General features: G+C 41.9%; 2 protein-coding genes and 1 long non-coding RNA gene across 3 annotated transcripts; 2 read left to right on the top strand and 1 right to left on the bottom strand.

Moving 5' to 3' along the window:
- Window positions 1–308: 308 nt before the first annotated feature.
- On the bottom strand, window positions 309–815 carry LOC109404948 (uncharacterized). The gene is made up of 2 exons (XM_019677903.3): window positions 653–815; window positions 309–588 (listed from the first exon to the last, which is right to left on the bottom strand). Exons 1-2 carry the CDS (start codon window positions 680–682, stop codon window positions 325–327), a joined length of 294 nt encoding a protein of 97 aa, XP_019533448.2. The 5' UTR covers window positions 683–815; the 3' UTR covers window positions 309–324.
- A 1,951-nt stretch (window positions 816–2,766) lies between these two features.
- On the top strand, window positions 2,767–4,769 carry LOC109413506 (E3 ubiquitin-protein ligase parkin). Its single transcript, XM_019687192.3, has 4 exons — window positions 2,767–3,185; window positions 3,243–3,787; window positions 3,849–4,185; window positions 4,262–4,769. The coding sequence occupies exons 1-4, from the start codon at window positions 2,928–2,930 to the stop codon at window positions 4,571–4,573; spliced, it is 1,452 nt and encodes a 483-aa protein (XP_019542737.3). The 5' UTR covers window positions 2,767–2,927; the 3' UTR covers window positions 4,574–4,769.
- Window positions 4,770–14,604: 9,835 nt separating this feature from the next.
- On the top strand, window positions 14,605–15,526 carry LOC109400052 (uncharacterized). Its single transcript, XR_002127649.3, has 3 exons — window positions 14,605–14,843; window positions 14,980–15,247; window positions 15,309–15,526. It is a non-coding gene; the product is annotated as an uncharacterized LOC109400052 (long non-coding RNA).
- The last annotated feature ends 4 nt before the right edge of the window (window positions 15,527–15,530 follow it).

Here is a 15,530-nt window from a genome sequence, read left to right as displayed (position 1 = left end):
GTTTAAATGTAAGCGATGAGACATAGCCTAATTCTTTCGAAATCCGTGCTTAATGTAGCAGCTTTGCCTATCTCGTATCTTAAGCCTTTTCGGTGTACACTGAAACCTCCATTTAAGTCGATGCATGGCTGATCGAAAATAATTTTTACCGTACAGGCAATGACAAAACTATAGACTTTTATATTTTTTAACACTTCGCATGACTAAGGAGATTTGTCAAAAAATATAAAACTGTATAGTTTAGTCATTGCCTGTACGGTAAAAATTATTTTCGATCAGCCATGCATCGACTTAAATGGAGGTTTCAGTGTAGTTCAGTACATGCTAAGTTCCTACAATCAGCACATAAACCCCATAAATTAGAAAACAGGCGAAAAACAAACAAGCCGCCACGGCAAACGACTTGGAATTTTCACGGTGTAGCTTTTGTAGCATTTCTTCGTTCGTTTCCAGCATTTTCTTAATTTCCGTTAATTCGGTTTCCACCTCTTTGCGGCGCTCCTCCGGCATCTGAGGATCTTGAAGTCGCCGTTCCATCTTTCGTATCCGTTCGCGTAGGTCCGCTATTATCTCGTTGGAGCTCTCGATCTGTTTTAATAGATTTCAGATTATTTTTGAGGTTTGTTCATAAAATAAATTGTATAAGCATTACTTGTTTTTGAATTGCACATGGCTTGGACATTTTTATACGGTTTTATTCAAATTTACCACTATAACACAATCGATTCGCCACCAAAACACTTCACGATCAAATCGGTGCACCTTATACCACTAAAATCCTCCACGCGTAAACCACCCACTCCCCCAGACACACGATTCAACCCCACCAACAACAAAACAGATATTGCTTATCCAGAGAAATAATTTAATTAATTTAATCTTCCAACCTGGCGGAGTGAAGAAGACTAAGAAGACCTGTTCCGCAAACGTCAAACTGCTGCACACTTCAAAAAGTATGCACACAACCTTGAAACAAAAATCAGGCCAAACATTTCAATAGGTCCTATCTGCATTTGAGAGCCTCTCTTTGTTCAATTTCTCTTTCAATTATTGCAATGTAATGGCACACTTTTTTAACTATTTTTGCAGTACAAATCAAAAGACGATTGTTTTGACCATCGTTCAATGCAAGGAGACAATCATTATACAAAGAAACAGCTGAGATATTAACGAAAGAGAGGGAAACCAAAGAGAGCCTCTCTTCTGCAGATTGGACCTTTAGACATGTTTGGCCTGAAATAGGGTAAACCGGTATAATGCGCCCCCACGGGGCAAAACGCCCCCCTTCAATTTCCAGGGAATTTGGAATAGTGAATGGATAAAATCATTGTATAAGGCTTCATATTCATGAGACTAGTCTACTATGTCAATTTTGTGGTTGTTGTACCCTTTAAAACAAATATACAACAAAAAATTGAAAACGCACACATTTGTTGTAATTATCGATGTGTTTGAATTAAGCGCTAGCACGCGCCAATGAAGCAAAACCAATGAAATTAGCTGTTGTCTACTAAATTATGAAGTAAAATAACTTGCCTCTGCAATCAAAATAAGAAAATTGTAATTAAATTTTGTAATTTAAAAGTTTTTTCATAGTCACACTCAAACGGGCAATATGCCCCACCGTCAGCTGGATAATATGGCTCACAGCCAATGCGCTGCAACAGCTGATCTCAGTTCCGATATTTGACGTTTGTCCGGCTCGGATTCACTCGGTAGGGGCATATAACCCCGTTGTTATGGAGCGTAATGCCCCGCTACAGAGGGGCATACTAGCCCGTTGTTGCGGAGCATATTATACCTTAGCTGGGGCGTTTAGCCCCGACGCTTTTGTGAGTTTTTGATTTTGTTGATTTTAGAAAACACGTTATTACGGAATAAATGCTGTTATTTCGTGAATAAGGTTGTTATCGGATAAAAGCTAACACTTCGCTCAATCAATAAATGCATTGATTGAGTAAAATACGGAGACGAGTGCAGAGATATTTTCATTTTTCCTTAGGGGGGGCATATTATACCTGTTTACCCTAAATAGTTGAGAATCTAAATTATGTTTAATGGCGTACAGCTGCATACTAAAGTGCTAAAACTACACCTAATATAGTTTAGAAATAAGTTACATGTTGTGGCAGCAATTCAGGCCAAACATGTCTAAAGGTCCAATCTGCAGAAGAGAGGCTCTCTTTAGTTTCCCTCTCTTTCGTTAATATCTCAGCTGATTATTTGTATTATGATTGTCTCCTTGCATTGAACGGTGGTCAAAACAATCGTCTTTCGATTTGTACTGCAAAAATAGTTGAAAAGTGTACCATTACATTGCAATAATTGAAAGAGAAAGTGAACAAAGAGAGCCTCTCAAATGCAGATAGGACCTATTGAAATGTTTGGCCTGAATTGCGATTACATAAACCATAAATGAAACAATTTTCATTATTTTTGAATTTTATGGCAACCAAATGAGTGAGAGCTTTTTAGCGTGAACCGAGCACTTTTGACGTTTGCGGAACGACTGCGGCGGTCGAAACCACCGCAACCCCGTTGGATTTTTTCTATTTTACCGCAGTACCACACTTGTGGCAGGCAACACTGCTCACGATCGATAAAGCAGAATTCGCCCTTACACTGAAGTTGTTATATACTATAAGCACTTTTCCCCTAAAATAGCCCAAAATCAAATGTACGCATCCGAACTGTAATGAGTCAAACTTCCAGTAGTTTTGAACAAGCGTGTTCAGTATGAGCATCATCCCGCGAAACGTCAAAACAAAATTTTATTTTCATTTATCAGCTGTTTTTAGCTGGTGATGGTGAAAAAACTGCGTATTTTTTCTATTTTCTACGAAACATTTTTACGCGAAGTTAGTTTAAAAACCTGTCCAGCCGCCTGGAATGGGTGTAGCATCCGTGAAGTTATCGCTTAAAGAACAATGTTTGACTTGGTGAACATTTTCAAGAATCTGATTTACAGCATGTTGGCGATATTTTCATTCGGTCGGAAGAAGCTCTCCAACACCCTGAGCATCTACGTGAAAACAAACACGGGCAGCACGCTGGCGGTGGATCTGGAACCGCACATGGACATCAAGGACGTGAAGGAGATTGTGGCCCCACAGCTGGGACTGGCCCCGGGAGAGCTGAAAATTATCTTCGCCGGCAAGGAGCTGTCCGATACGATAACGATTAGTGTAAGTAGGATTTGATAAAAAATGTGTTGCGTCATCACGCGGATTATATCCTTTCAGGAGTGTGACCTCGGTCAGCAGTCGATTATACACGCAGTGAAAGCAAGAACACTTCCGAAGAAGATAGCAAATGGAAAAAGTCTACTAGAAACGCCAATCTCTGAAGAGGCTCCAGAGGAACCGGTGTCTACGAAGCCACTGTGTGAAACGTTGACCGACCTCCAAATGACGGAGGTAAAAGAAAAGCCCGGAAGCCCTGCCAGGGAACGAAGAAGGGCTCATTTCTTCGTGTACTGTTCCCAGTGCGAGAAGGTTTGTACTGGCAAACTGCGAGTACGGTGTGGAATCTGCAAAAGCGGTGCTTTCACGGTCCACCGAGATCCGGCCTGTTGGGATGACGTTCTGAAGAAAAAGAGAATTACGGGACATTGCGAAAACTACGAAATTCCTTGCGTAGAAAATGAACTGGGCGATCCGCCGTTTACGGAGTTTTACTTTAAATGTTCGGAGCATTCTTCCGGTGGGGAGAAAGACTTTGCCGCTCCATTGAATCTGATCAAAACAAACCATAAGGATATTCCCTGCATTGCTTGTACTGATACAAGGTAAAGTTAAACAAGTCACGCAGCATCATTACTTAACAATCGAAACTTTTTCTCCTCTCAGTGACACCGTGCTGGTATTCCCGTGCGAGGCAGGCCACGTAACCTGCCTGGACTGCTTCCGTCAATATTGCGTATCGCGACTGTTGGAGCGACAGTTCCTGGAACATCCGAACGGTGGATACACCCTGCAATGTCCGGTAGGCTGCGAGAGTTCCTACATTGAAGACGTGCACCATTTTAAGCTACTGTCGAAGGAACAGTACGAACGCTATCAACGTTTCGCTACCGAAGAGTTTGTGCTTAGAAACGGAGGCGTCCTGTGTCCGCAACCGGGCTGCGGTATGGGCCTTCTCGTTGATCCGGAGTGCAAAAGAGTGCAGTGCCAAAATGGCTGTGGGGTAAGAAGCCTACACTATTGCAAAATTGTTCGAAAATCTGTAATTATGATTTTAACAAATTTCCCTCCCCTTCCAGTTCGTATTCTGTCGCAACTGTCTGCAAGGTTACCACATAGGAGAGTGTCTGGAAACGCCGCAACCGAATGCGGGCGCCGCACAAAACTACACAATCGATCCGCTGCGTGCGTCCGAGGCTCGGTGGGACGAGGCTTCCAAAATTGTCATCAAAGTGACGACCAAACCGTGCCCAGCCTGTCGGACGGCAACCGAACGGGACGGAGGCTGTATGCACATGGTTTGCACTCGGTCCGGTTGTGGGTTCGAGTGGTGTTGGGTCTGTCAGACCCCATGGACCCGGGACTGTATGGCAGCGCACTGGTTTGGTTGAAAGAGGGCTGTGATGGCCAGTTTGTAGCAATAAATTTATGCGTTGGAATATTTATTGGATTTGGATGCCATACGTTCCTACCTAGGTCGAAAGATTGAGATTAACCAAATTTAGCCGTTGAATCTGGATTATATTTTTTTAGATAGATATTTTGTTACGCGATTATAGCTGTAAATAAAGCAGTATTTTTTGAAAATTGGAGCTGTTTTAAATTACTTACCTTACCGATCAGACTAAGGCCTGGGTGGCCTCTGCTGTACATAGTAGCCGTCTCCATTCCACTCGGTCCATGACTGTGTATCCAGTTCCGCACTCTGCGTAGGGTCCGCAGATCGTCCTCCACCTGATCGACCCATCTAGCTCGCTGCGCACCACTTCTTCTTGTACCGGTCGGATGACTCTCGAGAACCATTTTAGTCGGGTTGCTATCCGACATCCTGATGACGTGACCCGCACACCGTAGCCTCCCGATTTTCGCGGTACGGACGATGGTTGGTTCTCTCAGCAGCTGATGCAGCTCGTGGTTCATTCGCCTTCTCCAAGTCCCGTCTTCCATCTGCACTCCGCCGTAGATGGTACGCAACATCTTCCGTTCGAACGCCGTTCGTACGACGGCGTACTTTATTCGATCGTACACTGAGGATACTGCAACTCCGAAAATAATACGAATATACTATGGTTTTTTTCTTGCGGAAATCATAGTTATAAACTATGATTTAGGATTCAAAGCACCAACCAACTATTATTGTCATACTGTTATTGTATAAATTTCATAACACTCGCATGAACAATATCATAACGGTAACGTACGAAAGTTGAAATTATGTGTTATGATTATCATACATACTTATATGAAATATGTTGGGCAAAATTTAAAAAAAATCGTAACCTGGAATCGAAACATGGACGGTAAGATTAGCGACTGCGTGCTTTACTCATGCGCTCATTTACGCTTCGAAAAATGAAGTCTTTAAAAGCCAATAAAAGGTTTTATTGTTTTTAGCAATGGCGTTTCATAATTTATCTTATGATTTTCATAATAATCTTCTTATGAGGTTTTTCGTATACGACAAGTCTTATGGATTCCGTTACCCCGTTTATGAAAAGCATACGAGAACTATGAACCATTGACAAAATAAAAATAACTGATTCATAAGAAAAAACTATGAAAATCATAAGAGCAGTATCCTCAATGTAGAGTTCTGCGAAGTCCAAAGTAAGCACGATTTCCTGCCACAAGGCGCCTCTGAATTTCTCTGCTGGTGTCGTTGTCGGTGGTCATCAGTGAGCCCAGGTACACGAATTCTTCAACCTCCACAATTTCATCACCGTCGATATAAATTCGGGTTGGCGGGCGCGGTGATTCCTCCCTTTGCCATCATGTACTTTGTCTTCAACACATTAATGAATAATTCGCCTGGCTTCACTCTTTAGTCGGATGTACGTTTCCGCCATCATCGCTTCGCGATCTCGTTCTCCCTGCTGGCGCTTCTTCATCCGGAAGACTGAGTTCTGCCTGTTCCGCGCCTGCCTGTTACGTGCCCCATTCGCTCTCGTACGGTGTTGCAGCATTCTCGCCCATGCTGCATTCTTCTCGTTTTTCAACTGTTCACATTCGCCGTCGTACCAGTCGTTTCTTCGATTCGGAGTCGCGAAGCCTAGTGCTGTAGCCGAGGTACTACCTATGGCGGATCGGATGTCCCTCCAGCCATCTTCAAGTGTAGCTGCGCCAAGCTGCTCTTCCGTTGGTAGGGCCACTGCTAGCTGCTGCGCGTAGTCTAGAGCCACTTCTACGTTACGCAGCTGCTCAATGTTGAGTTATCACCAGCTGCGGCGTTCGACTTCGACGCGTGGTGATAACTGTCGAAAGTTTTGAGCGCATGCATACAGCGACTAAGTAGTGATCCGAATCTATATTCGCACTGCGGTATGTGCGGACATTGGTTATATCCGAGAAGAATTTACAGTAGAAATTAGAACGTGGTCGATTTGATTTTCTGTTTGTTGGTCGGGTGTTCTCCAGGTGGTTTTGTGGATATATTTTCGGGGAAAGAAGGTGCTTCGGACTACCATGCCACGGGAGGCTGCAAAGTTTACGCACCGCTGGCCGTTATCATTCGATACGGCGTTCAGGCTGTTTCGCCCGGTTACCGGTCTGTACATTTCCTCCCTTCCTACCTGCGCGTTCATGTCGCCGACAACGATTTTCACGTCACGCGGCGAGCAACCATCGTATGTTTGCTCTAACTGCGCGTAGAACGCTTCTTTCTCGTCATCAGGTCTCCCTTCGTGTGGTCAGTGGACGTTGATGATGTATTAGTTTAAGAAACGGCCCTTAACTCTCAACAAACACATCCTTGAGTTGATCGGCTGCCACCCGATCACACGTTGTTGCATCTTGCCCAACACTATAAATCCTGTTCTCAATTCATTGGTGGTGCCACAGCTTTGGTAGAAGGTAGCCGCTCGATGCCCGCTTTTCCACACTTTCTGTCCAGGCCAACAAAGTTTCTGCAACGCTACGATGTCGAAGTTGCGGGGATGTAATTCTTCGTAGATTATCCTGTTACATCCTGCAAAACCAAGTGACTTACAATTCCATGTTCTAAGATTCCAATCATAGTCCTTAATTCGTCGCGTTGGTCTTTACCGATTGTATCGAGTCGTATTTTCCCTATGTTATTCGCAATGGGGATTTTTACGGGTGGCCTATTGGGCCTACATCCACGGACCACGCTGATAGGGCTACCACCTTGGATCTAGCTAGGCGCGATGCAGCGTTTCTTACTCAGCCGCTGGATGCCAGTACAGACGCTGTTTGAGCCGCACCTCCTTGGTGAACAGACACTCAGGTCGTACCTCCTCAATCTAGCTGAAGTAAGAGGGACAACAGTGCCCAGGCTGCACTATCAGCTAAGCACACAACTCTTAGCTGGCGGTCTTTATCATCGCTTGACCCGTGGAAGCATGAGGTAGGAACTTGTGAGGACCAGAGCTTTATTGAACGCTCTCGTTTTCGACTCACCATTTTGCAGCCCATCCTAGAACTGAAGTGACAGCATTGCTAGAACTGAAGTGATGCTTGACTTTTGACCAGGTTTGCTTCGCGGTTGTGCATTTCTGGATCAATCTTAGCTGAGTCGTTACGACTAGGAGAGCTAAAGAAGAGCAATGGTCGCCCGCGTCTTCTGGTCATCTTTCTTCCAAGCATCAGTGACCGGAATCGAGGCATCTTCTTTTATATACTGCCACAGCTCTTCGCGAATCAGGAGCATTTGAACGTTGAATCTCCAGCTCTCGAAATGGCTGTTGCTCAACTTCTCAACGACGAACTTGTTGCCGTCCATGTTAATTATCGTAAAGAACTTCGACGACTTGAAAATACTTCTATACACACCAAATTTCGATTTGCAGTTTCAGCAAACTGATTTACTGAAACGAATTCAGCAAATTGCAACTTTACTGAAAATCAGTAATTCGTTTCCATTTTGCTGATATGCAGTAAACACTTGTTATTTGCTGAAGAATCCAGCTATTTTTTCTCGGGCAACTGTCAAAGCGTCAAAGCCGTGCTCAGTGCGCCATTGTTGTTGTTCGATTTTCAAAGAGTTCGCGTCCGGTAAGTTTGTTTTACTACATTATTGCGGAAAAAAACAGTTATTACAGTGATAAAATGGATCCAGAAGTGGAAGAAATTGTTAACAGCTTGAAGGCGGAGCGCTGTGATGTAGAAGACTTATTTGGTAAGTGGAAAATTAAGAAAATTTTGTTTTCCCACCAGGTTCAAAAATGGCGGATATTTGCAAGTGTTTTTTTTGTAATGAATTGGTTGAGGGATACGTCGAAGGCCTTCGTCGACACCTAAAAGTCCACGAACATAAAAAAGATTTCGACAAAAGCTTCATACATTACACATGTATGATGAAAGGGTGCCGGATGAGCTACAGGAAATTCAGCAGTCTTGGACAGCACATCCGAACAAAACATCCGTACCGGATTCCGCATCCACCCCATGGCCAGCACCAGCAACGTAACGACCAAGCCCAGTGGAACGAGTTCGACGCTTCCGACGACGTTCCGGCCGTGATTCTGTCAGCGTGTGAGCCTGGGTGTGAGCCACATTCCTCCGGTCGAAGTCAGTCAGTGCTGGAAGATGTCGTGACCACGGAGTGCCTTCGAAAATTTGCATCGATTGCAATTTGCAAGCTTCGGGCGGATGTTTCATTTACACAAACGAAAATTACAAAGGTGGTGGAAATGTGCGAAAGCATAATCGATCAAATCAATATGCTCGTGTCCCATCGAGTTGATTTGTTTCTCAAAAAATCAGAAATAAAACTCTCCCCCGAAGATATAGTGAAGTTGAAAAATGATCTAATAATACCTGATATTTTCGAAGATGTTCGAAACAGTTCAAAACAAGAACAGTTTTTGAAAAATACCGTAGGTTCCATTCCAGAGCCTAGACCAATTATGTTGAGGTCGCAGGTGGTCAAACAATTAGTGAACGGCCAAGAGAAAAACGTTAAGGTAAATGAAAAAGTTAATCACTAACACATCATTTACAAGGTTCTCATCAAATTGTTTCAGTTTCTGTTTTGAGCTGTTTTATATTAACTCCCTAAATTGATATTAGTCTGATCGTTCAAATACTGTTTTAGGGTTCAACACTTTCCTTATATTCAATGTTTTTAGAAATTTTCTCCGATGTACAAATATGTCCTTAAAAGTAACTAACTGATACAAGACCAAAAGCGACTTGATGAGAGCCAGTACTATAGATAACTTTGATTAACTGGAAACATCTTCATAGGTCAATGAAACTTTTCAATATGTGCCAATTATTCAGTCTCTGAAAATGTTTCTACACGATGAAAAGAATCGTCACGTATTGTCCAAAGTTCATACAGAAGGAACACGAGCAACGCCGAATCCTAAAGTATACAGTTCGTATACCAACGGACAGTGCTTCAAAGACAACAACTACTTCAACGAGAATCCAGACGCCTTGAGATTAATTCTCTACAACGATGACGCTGAGCCGTGCAATGCGCTGAGCTCGAGAGCAGGGAATAGTAAAATAGCAGCTATGTACTTCAAAATACAAAATCTACCAATTGAATTCAATTCGACGAAAAGGGCAGTGTTCCCCTTGATTTATGCAAGAACAGTTGATGCCAAGCGCCATGGTTACAACAGGATATTGGGACCACTAGTAAATGACCTGAAGCGTTTGGAAAAGGGAGTTCTAGTTTATTTTGGGTCTGAACAATTTGTTCTCAAAGCTGCTGTGGTGGCATTAGCTGGGGACACATTAGCGGTCCATGAGCTCTTCGGCTTGCTGGGACCTTCTTCTAGTTTGTTCTGCCGGGAATGTATCATCACACGTACCCTATATAAGGAGAATCCGTTGGAGCACAACTATCCTCTGAAAAATAAAAATTGGTACGACACGAACCTCGACAGGTTGAGGAAAAAGGATATATCTGCAAAAGATTGTGGTTTGAAAACTACCGGTTGCATCCTCAACGAACTCGATTCCTTCCACGTGACAGAGAATCACGCATTTGATGTAATGCACGATTTAGCAGAAGGAGTGATTCCTGTCACTATTCAAATGGTATTATCATGCTATTATCGTGATAAACGATTAGGATTCACGGTAGACTACATCAATCATCGTATTAAAACTTTCTGCTATGGGTTCCGGGATAGAAAAAATAAACCGTCATCTAACATCACCTCACAAATGCTCCTCCAACCAACAACCCATAGAATCAGACAAACTGCATCCCAACACCTACTATTCTTGAGAGCCTTCCCGTTCCTATTCGGTCATAAAGTACCTGAAAAATGCCGGTATATGGCATTAATTAGCGTTCTGATAAACATCACTCGGATAGCGTTTTCACCCACTGTTCCGGACTACCTGTTAGCAGAGCTTGAAACAGATATCCGAATTTTCCATAGCACGTTCTTTTTACTGTTCAATCGACATCCAAATAAAATCCACCATCTCTACCACTACCCCGAATGTATTAAGAAAATTGGACCGCTTGTTCAATTTGATTGTCGAGTATTCGAAGGCAAAAACAAGAACATAAAAAGCCAAATGAACACTGCTTGTAACTACAAAAATGTCTGCCTGAGTTTAGCTAAGCGGCAAGTATTTGCACAAGCTGTTGACGTTGCTGAACATGTCTTCAAAAACCACCTTGAGTATAAATCTGGCAAGATGAGTCTAGTAAAGAACCTCAAGTGCGCAAATTTGCTTTCGCAGTCAGGCATGCACAAATGCTTCACGTGTAAAGGAGTCATCTACAATGGGATCCATTTTCGTCCCAACTGTGTAGTATCCATAAAAGACAAGACCTTTGAACTACCTCTTTTTGGAGTAATAGAAGAAATTGTTGTATTTGATAATGCACCAAGATTTTACGTTCGAGTTTGGGAAGTAATGGATTACGACGAAATGCTCCAGGCGTATAAGCTTCAAATAACAGAAAACTCGTACTTGCTTGAGCTGACTTCCATACATTGCTACACTACCTTCGCTTTCTGGAAGACATATAACGATGATACTCGTTACACTCAGAAAAAAATAAAAACTAAATAGTATAAATCCCACACTAAATCCATTTCGCCTGGTTGACTCCAGGCTTTGTATATATGCAGGTTGTACTCTCAAAGTATAACTTTCACATATACGTTGGCGAGTATAACTTCACTATATTTAAGCTAGATTAGTCAGGATTTAGTTAAGAATGCTTGAAAAATGTTTATTTTTGGAAGAAAAATGAAAACGACGAATAATAAACTTACAATTTACATCAAGATTTTATTCACTACATACAATGCAATCAATTTAGTTGTCTCCGGAGGTCAGTGTCACAGATGGCAGTTATCCCCGTCACCGAATCCAAGCAAGTTGACCACCAGTAACGAACTCCATCGGCAGCAACAGGCAGACCATGTCGATTCCGGCGCACTGTCCGCTTCTTCATCTAAAGGCGTTTTGGTCGGTTACTTGGGATGCTCCGACTGAACATTTTACTTCAGACGTGCTCAGAAAATGTGAGTTCCTCTACGCATCCGATGATGATGTTCCGGCTACACTTGACGATGTGCTCTTACCGATCGTTTTGGCGTCTCGATTCCGGGGGTACAAATGCAGCACCACCTGATTGTTTTCCGATCGCAAGCGCAAGGGAATCCTTTTGGCCGCCACCGCCACTATTTCTCCCAACTTGCCGATCTTCTCCACCACCAACATTGTGTAAAATCCACCCAAGATGAACCGCAGGAACGGCCACTTTTAGTCACGGATTCCTACGGAATAACGAGCAAAATGCGGTGTAGGATTGTGTTCTCCAATTCATTGCTGATTTGTCGGGGAATAAGTTTAATAATTTCTTACCTTTTAGCAATGATGACTGCAAAAATTGAATTTTATTGTTATCTTATAAATATTCCTTTTTATTGATTGAAACCGTTGTGGACTGCATGTATACGTCGGTAAAAATAATCTAATGTAATACTGAATCAGTATAACTTCGTATACCAACTCAGTATACATCTTATACTAGGATATGTGTAAACTTCAAGAATGACAAAATCGATTAAATTTTAAACCTTCTCCGAATAAATATATTTCTGAGTGTACATTTCAAGGCGGATTTATAATGATGACTTCTAATGCTCAATTCCGAAATCCATTTTCATTGTACATATGAGCAGTTCAAGAAGGAATTGTGGACATCGAAACATTCATTGCGTTAAACAACGATGATTTCAACCGCCTTCAACTGAACACTGGTCAACGAAAGAAAATCCAGAAATACCAAGACCAACTTCTCGAAAAGTACAACGCTGTTCCTGTCAAATCCGATACGCCCGAAGAGCAAGCTGATGAAGATGAAGATGAAGATGACCTGCAGGATTGCGTTGATGCTGGGCAAACTGTTTCACTGGAGAAGGTAATGATAACTTTTTGAAGTGGAATGCAACATATTTTTGACCTTTGTTTTATATTTAGGAATTCGATATCGATCTAATCTTCAAACAATCTGCCGAGGGTCTACACATTATGGAGCAACTGAAACAGAATGATTCTGTTGATACCAAACTTATCAAATCCATCACGACCATATTGAGCGAGTACCTGGTGAAGCAGCTTGGGTAGTAAGTATCATTTACTTTAATAAATCACATTAAAAACATTTAAAAGTACAATTCAAATAGATCAAAATTAGTCCTGCTTTAAATAGTTTCCTTAAGCTGTTAGTACACAGGGTCAACTATTGGTCCAAAAAGAAATCAATGCTCAAACATCTTGTTTGACTTGATCGAATTTTCATTAGTGTCAAACTGCTTTTGTTTCTTAAGTTCTTTCCTTGCCAAATAGTTGACCCTATGTACTTCAGGCCTTAGAAACATCGCCTCTGATTTCAACAAATAATGCTCTTGAAATCACATTGGATTCTAGTAAGGAAGCTATTATAAGTATTGTTATTTGAACGGAAAGCTTGATAAAAATCGCCTCAGCGAATTTTCACTGTAAAAGCGGCTAATAAAAATTGTGACGCTCAGGTTATCACCAGCAGCATATGGAAGTTACAAAGTTTATCTGGAACTGCACCTTCAGCAGTGGTATTTATCGAACTGGCTGTCTTGATTGTATTATCGCTCAGGATGTGCTGTAGCTTCAGCTTGAAACTCGTTCACATGTTGACCAAAAACCACTTTCAGATGCTTCATCATGCTTCTCCATACTTTTTCTTTGATGCAACATATTCAAGGGTGTCAAAAAGACAGGACATAGCAAGACCATAGCCGTCTTAGTATCATGAGGAAAATCATCTCTGCTTTGACGAGGCTGTAAATGATGATTCGTGGCACGATTTTGTAGGAGTGTTGCATAAAAAAACCGAAACATATTGCGGATTACCGGGATACCCACTACCGAGGGGGGGCTGAAATCAAGAGAATTTCAGAATACATATAATTGAAATTAATTATCTGTATTCAATCGTATTAACACCTACCTTCAAATACGATAATTTAAATATTCAGTCTCATAAATTATTTAGAGATGTTATCAGCTACAGCTTGAAAACAAACTGTCACTTCTCACGAACTTGAGGAAACGATTGCTGATTCGTTTGCAAAAAGGTACGACGCTTACTGGTTAACCAGTAATTGTACACTTTGGTGGAAAATAATAAACAAACATCAGCTGCTCCCGGCAAAATCAAATGCAGTAGATTTGCGTTAGTGTTCGTGACACCACGCTGCAAGACGACTGACTTCTTCTGCAATTTTTCAAAAGGACCGCTCCAAAAATAAAAACTTTAAATATACAATGTAAATATTTTGTGACACTCTTAAATTTATCATTACGGCCATGTGTAATAAGATTAAAAAACAGTTGATGTTAAGCAGATGTCTAAACACTCAAATAAATATTACGTGACGCAAACCATTACTACGTAGACCCCACTTTAAAGATTTAATCTTCAAATTTTGTATGAACTGCAATTCTACGGTAGACCCCCTCCTTTTCTTTAGAGCGTTACGTAATTTGTGAAATGCTTCTAACCCGAAGAGAGTAAAATCTAAATTGTGAGAGATTGTTTACGTTCAAGGGATATGCCGTTTTGAAAAATTGCGAGAGTTTGCAAAAAACGTCTCGCTTGTTCAGTGCTCCGGCGATCAAAAGTGAATCGGGAAAAAAGGACCACACGCTAAGAAAATGTTACTCTAAAATGAGTAAGATTCACACAAAACTGAGCTAAACTGGAACAGCTCAAAAAATGAGTAAATTGCATTTCCAGCGATAGCACTGGCCCAAGTGCAAAAATCGAACTGGTTTAGGCCGTATAATATTCTTCGCATCATCAAGAATATTATACGGCTTAAACTGATGTGATTTTCGCACTTGGGCCAGCGCTATCGCTGGAAGAAAAATTTACTCAATTTTGAGTTGTCCCACTTTAGCTCGAAAATGAGTGAATTTTCTGACCGTGCAGCAAGAAAAGCTTCGTCTAAATTGAAGTCGCGTCACCACGTCGGTCAGGTTCGAATGTGTATCCGGAACTTCGATAAAGCAATCCCCGCGGTATTTCTCGTGCGCCGAGTGATGAGCGCTTCGCTAATCATCCGCAAGCTCATGGGAATTATTTTTGGTACATTACCTTCCAGATGGTGGACTGGAAAAATCGATGTTCTTCATCCAATTGGAATATTGATCGGATCTCGCCAAGTCGTTGCGGTAAGTCATAAACGTTCCATTCCGGTGATTCTGCTGAGCACGGCCTAATCTTTACTTGACCGACGGTCAGTTGATGACTTTGTGGAAAAGCGAAAAGTGCAGTGATGCTCATTCTCGATTTTTTTTTATTTCACAGCTGCTTGTTTTTGGAGCTGGACCATCGAATGCATTGGACAATAAAACATGAAGACTGAAACATTAAAGAGGACTTCATCGCGAGCAGCTAAGTTTGAAGAAGCCGCCGGAGCAAAGGCTGCTAGACCAAGTAGTGGATTATAGCAGGAAGGCATTTGGGAAACTACAGTACTCGGTCCACCACAAGAACGTGCTACATTTGACTGAATTCTAAAGGTGCAAAATTACTGGATCAAGAGTGGTGCTTGGAATTCCGGGAAAAATTGTCGGTAAGTTTGATGAGCATAAACAGAGGTGCGACAGTTATTTAATGATGTTTTTTTCTTGTAGATGGCCAATTCCTAGTTACTTCCACCATGCTGGAAGATGGTTGCATTTGCATTGGTGAAAGTGATAGTTCTCAGTGCATCGGTGTTCTATGGGGATTATTCGTAAGATCCATTCAGACTACATGGTCATCGATGTGAATATGGTCGGACCATCCATTATCAGTAAATCCTCGAAGCTAGTGGAAGCAATCCTACAAACCTGGCAGCTACAGCCGATGGTCAA

Source organism: Aedes albopictus, chromosome 2 (genome assembly GCF_035046485.1).
Source record: "Aedes albopictus strain Foshan chromosome 2, AalbF5, whole genome shotgun sequence".
Lineage (NCBI taxonomy): Eukaryota > Metazoa > Arthropoda > Insecta > Diptera > Culicidae > Aedes > Aedes albopictus.
This window is presented reverse-complemented; position numbering and strand designations above follow the sequence as displayed.

Bases quoted from the DNA above. Each gene is read 5' to 3' on its own strand.
- LOC109404948 (XM_019677903.3), bottom strand. From the start codon at position 682: ATGTCCAAGCCATGTGCAATTCAAAAACAA. The intron at 589-652 runs GTAATGCTTATA...CTATTAAAACAG, and splicing joins CATGTGCAATTCAAAAACAA to ATCGAGAGCTCCAACGAGAT.
- LOC109413506 (XM_019687192.3), top strand. From the start codon at position 2,928: ATGTTTGACTTGGTGAACATTTTCAAGAATCTGATTTACAGCATGTTG. The intron at 3,186-3,242 runs GTAAGTAGGATT...ATATCCTTTCAG, and splicing joins CCGATACGATAACGATTAGT to GAGTGTGACCTCGGTCAGCA. The intron at 3,788-3,848 runs GTAAAGTTAAAC...TTCTCCTCTCAG, and splicing joins ATTGCTTGTACTGATACAAG to TGACACCGTGCTGGTATTCC.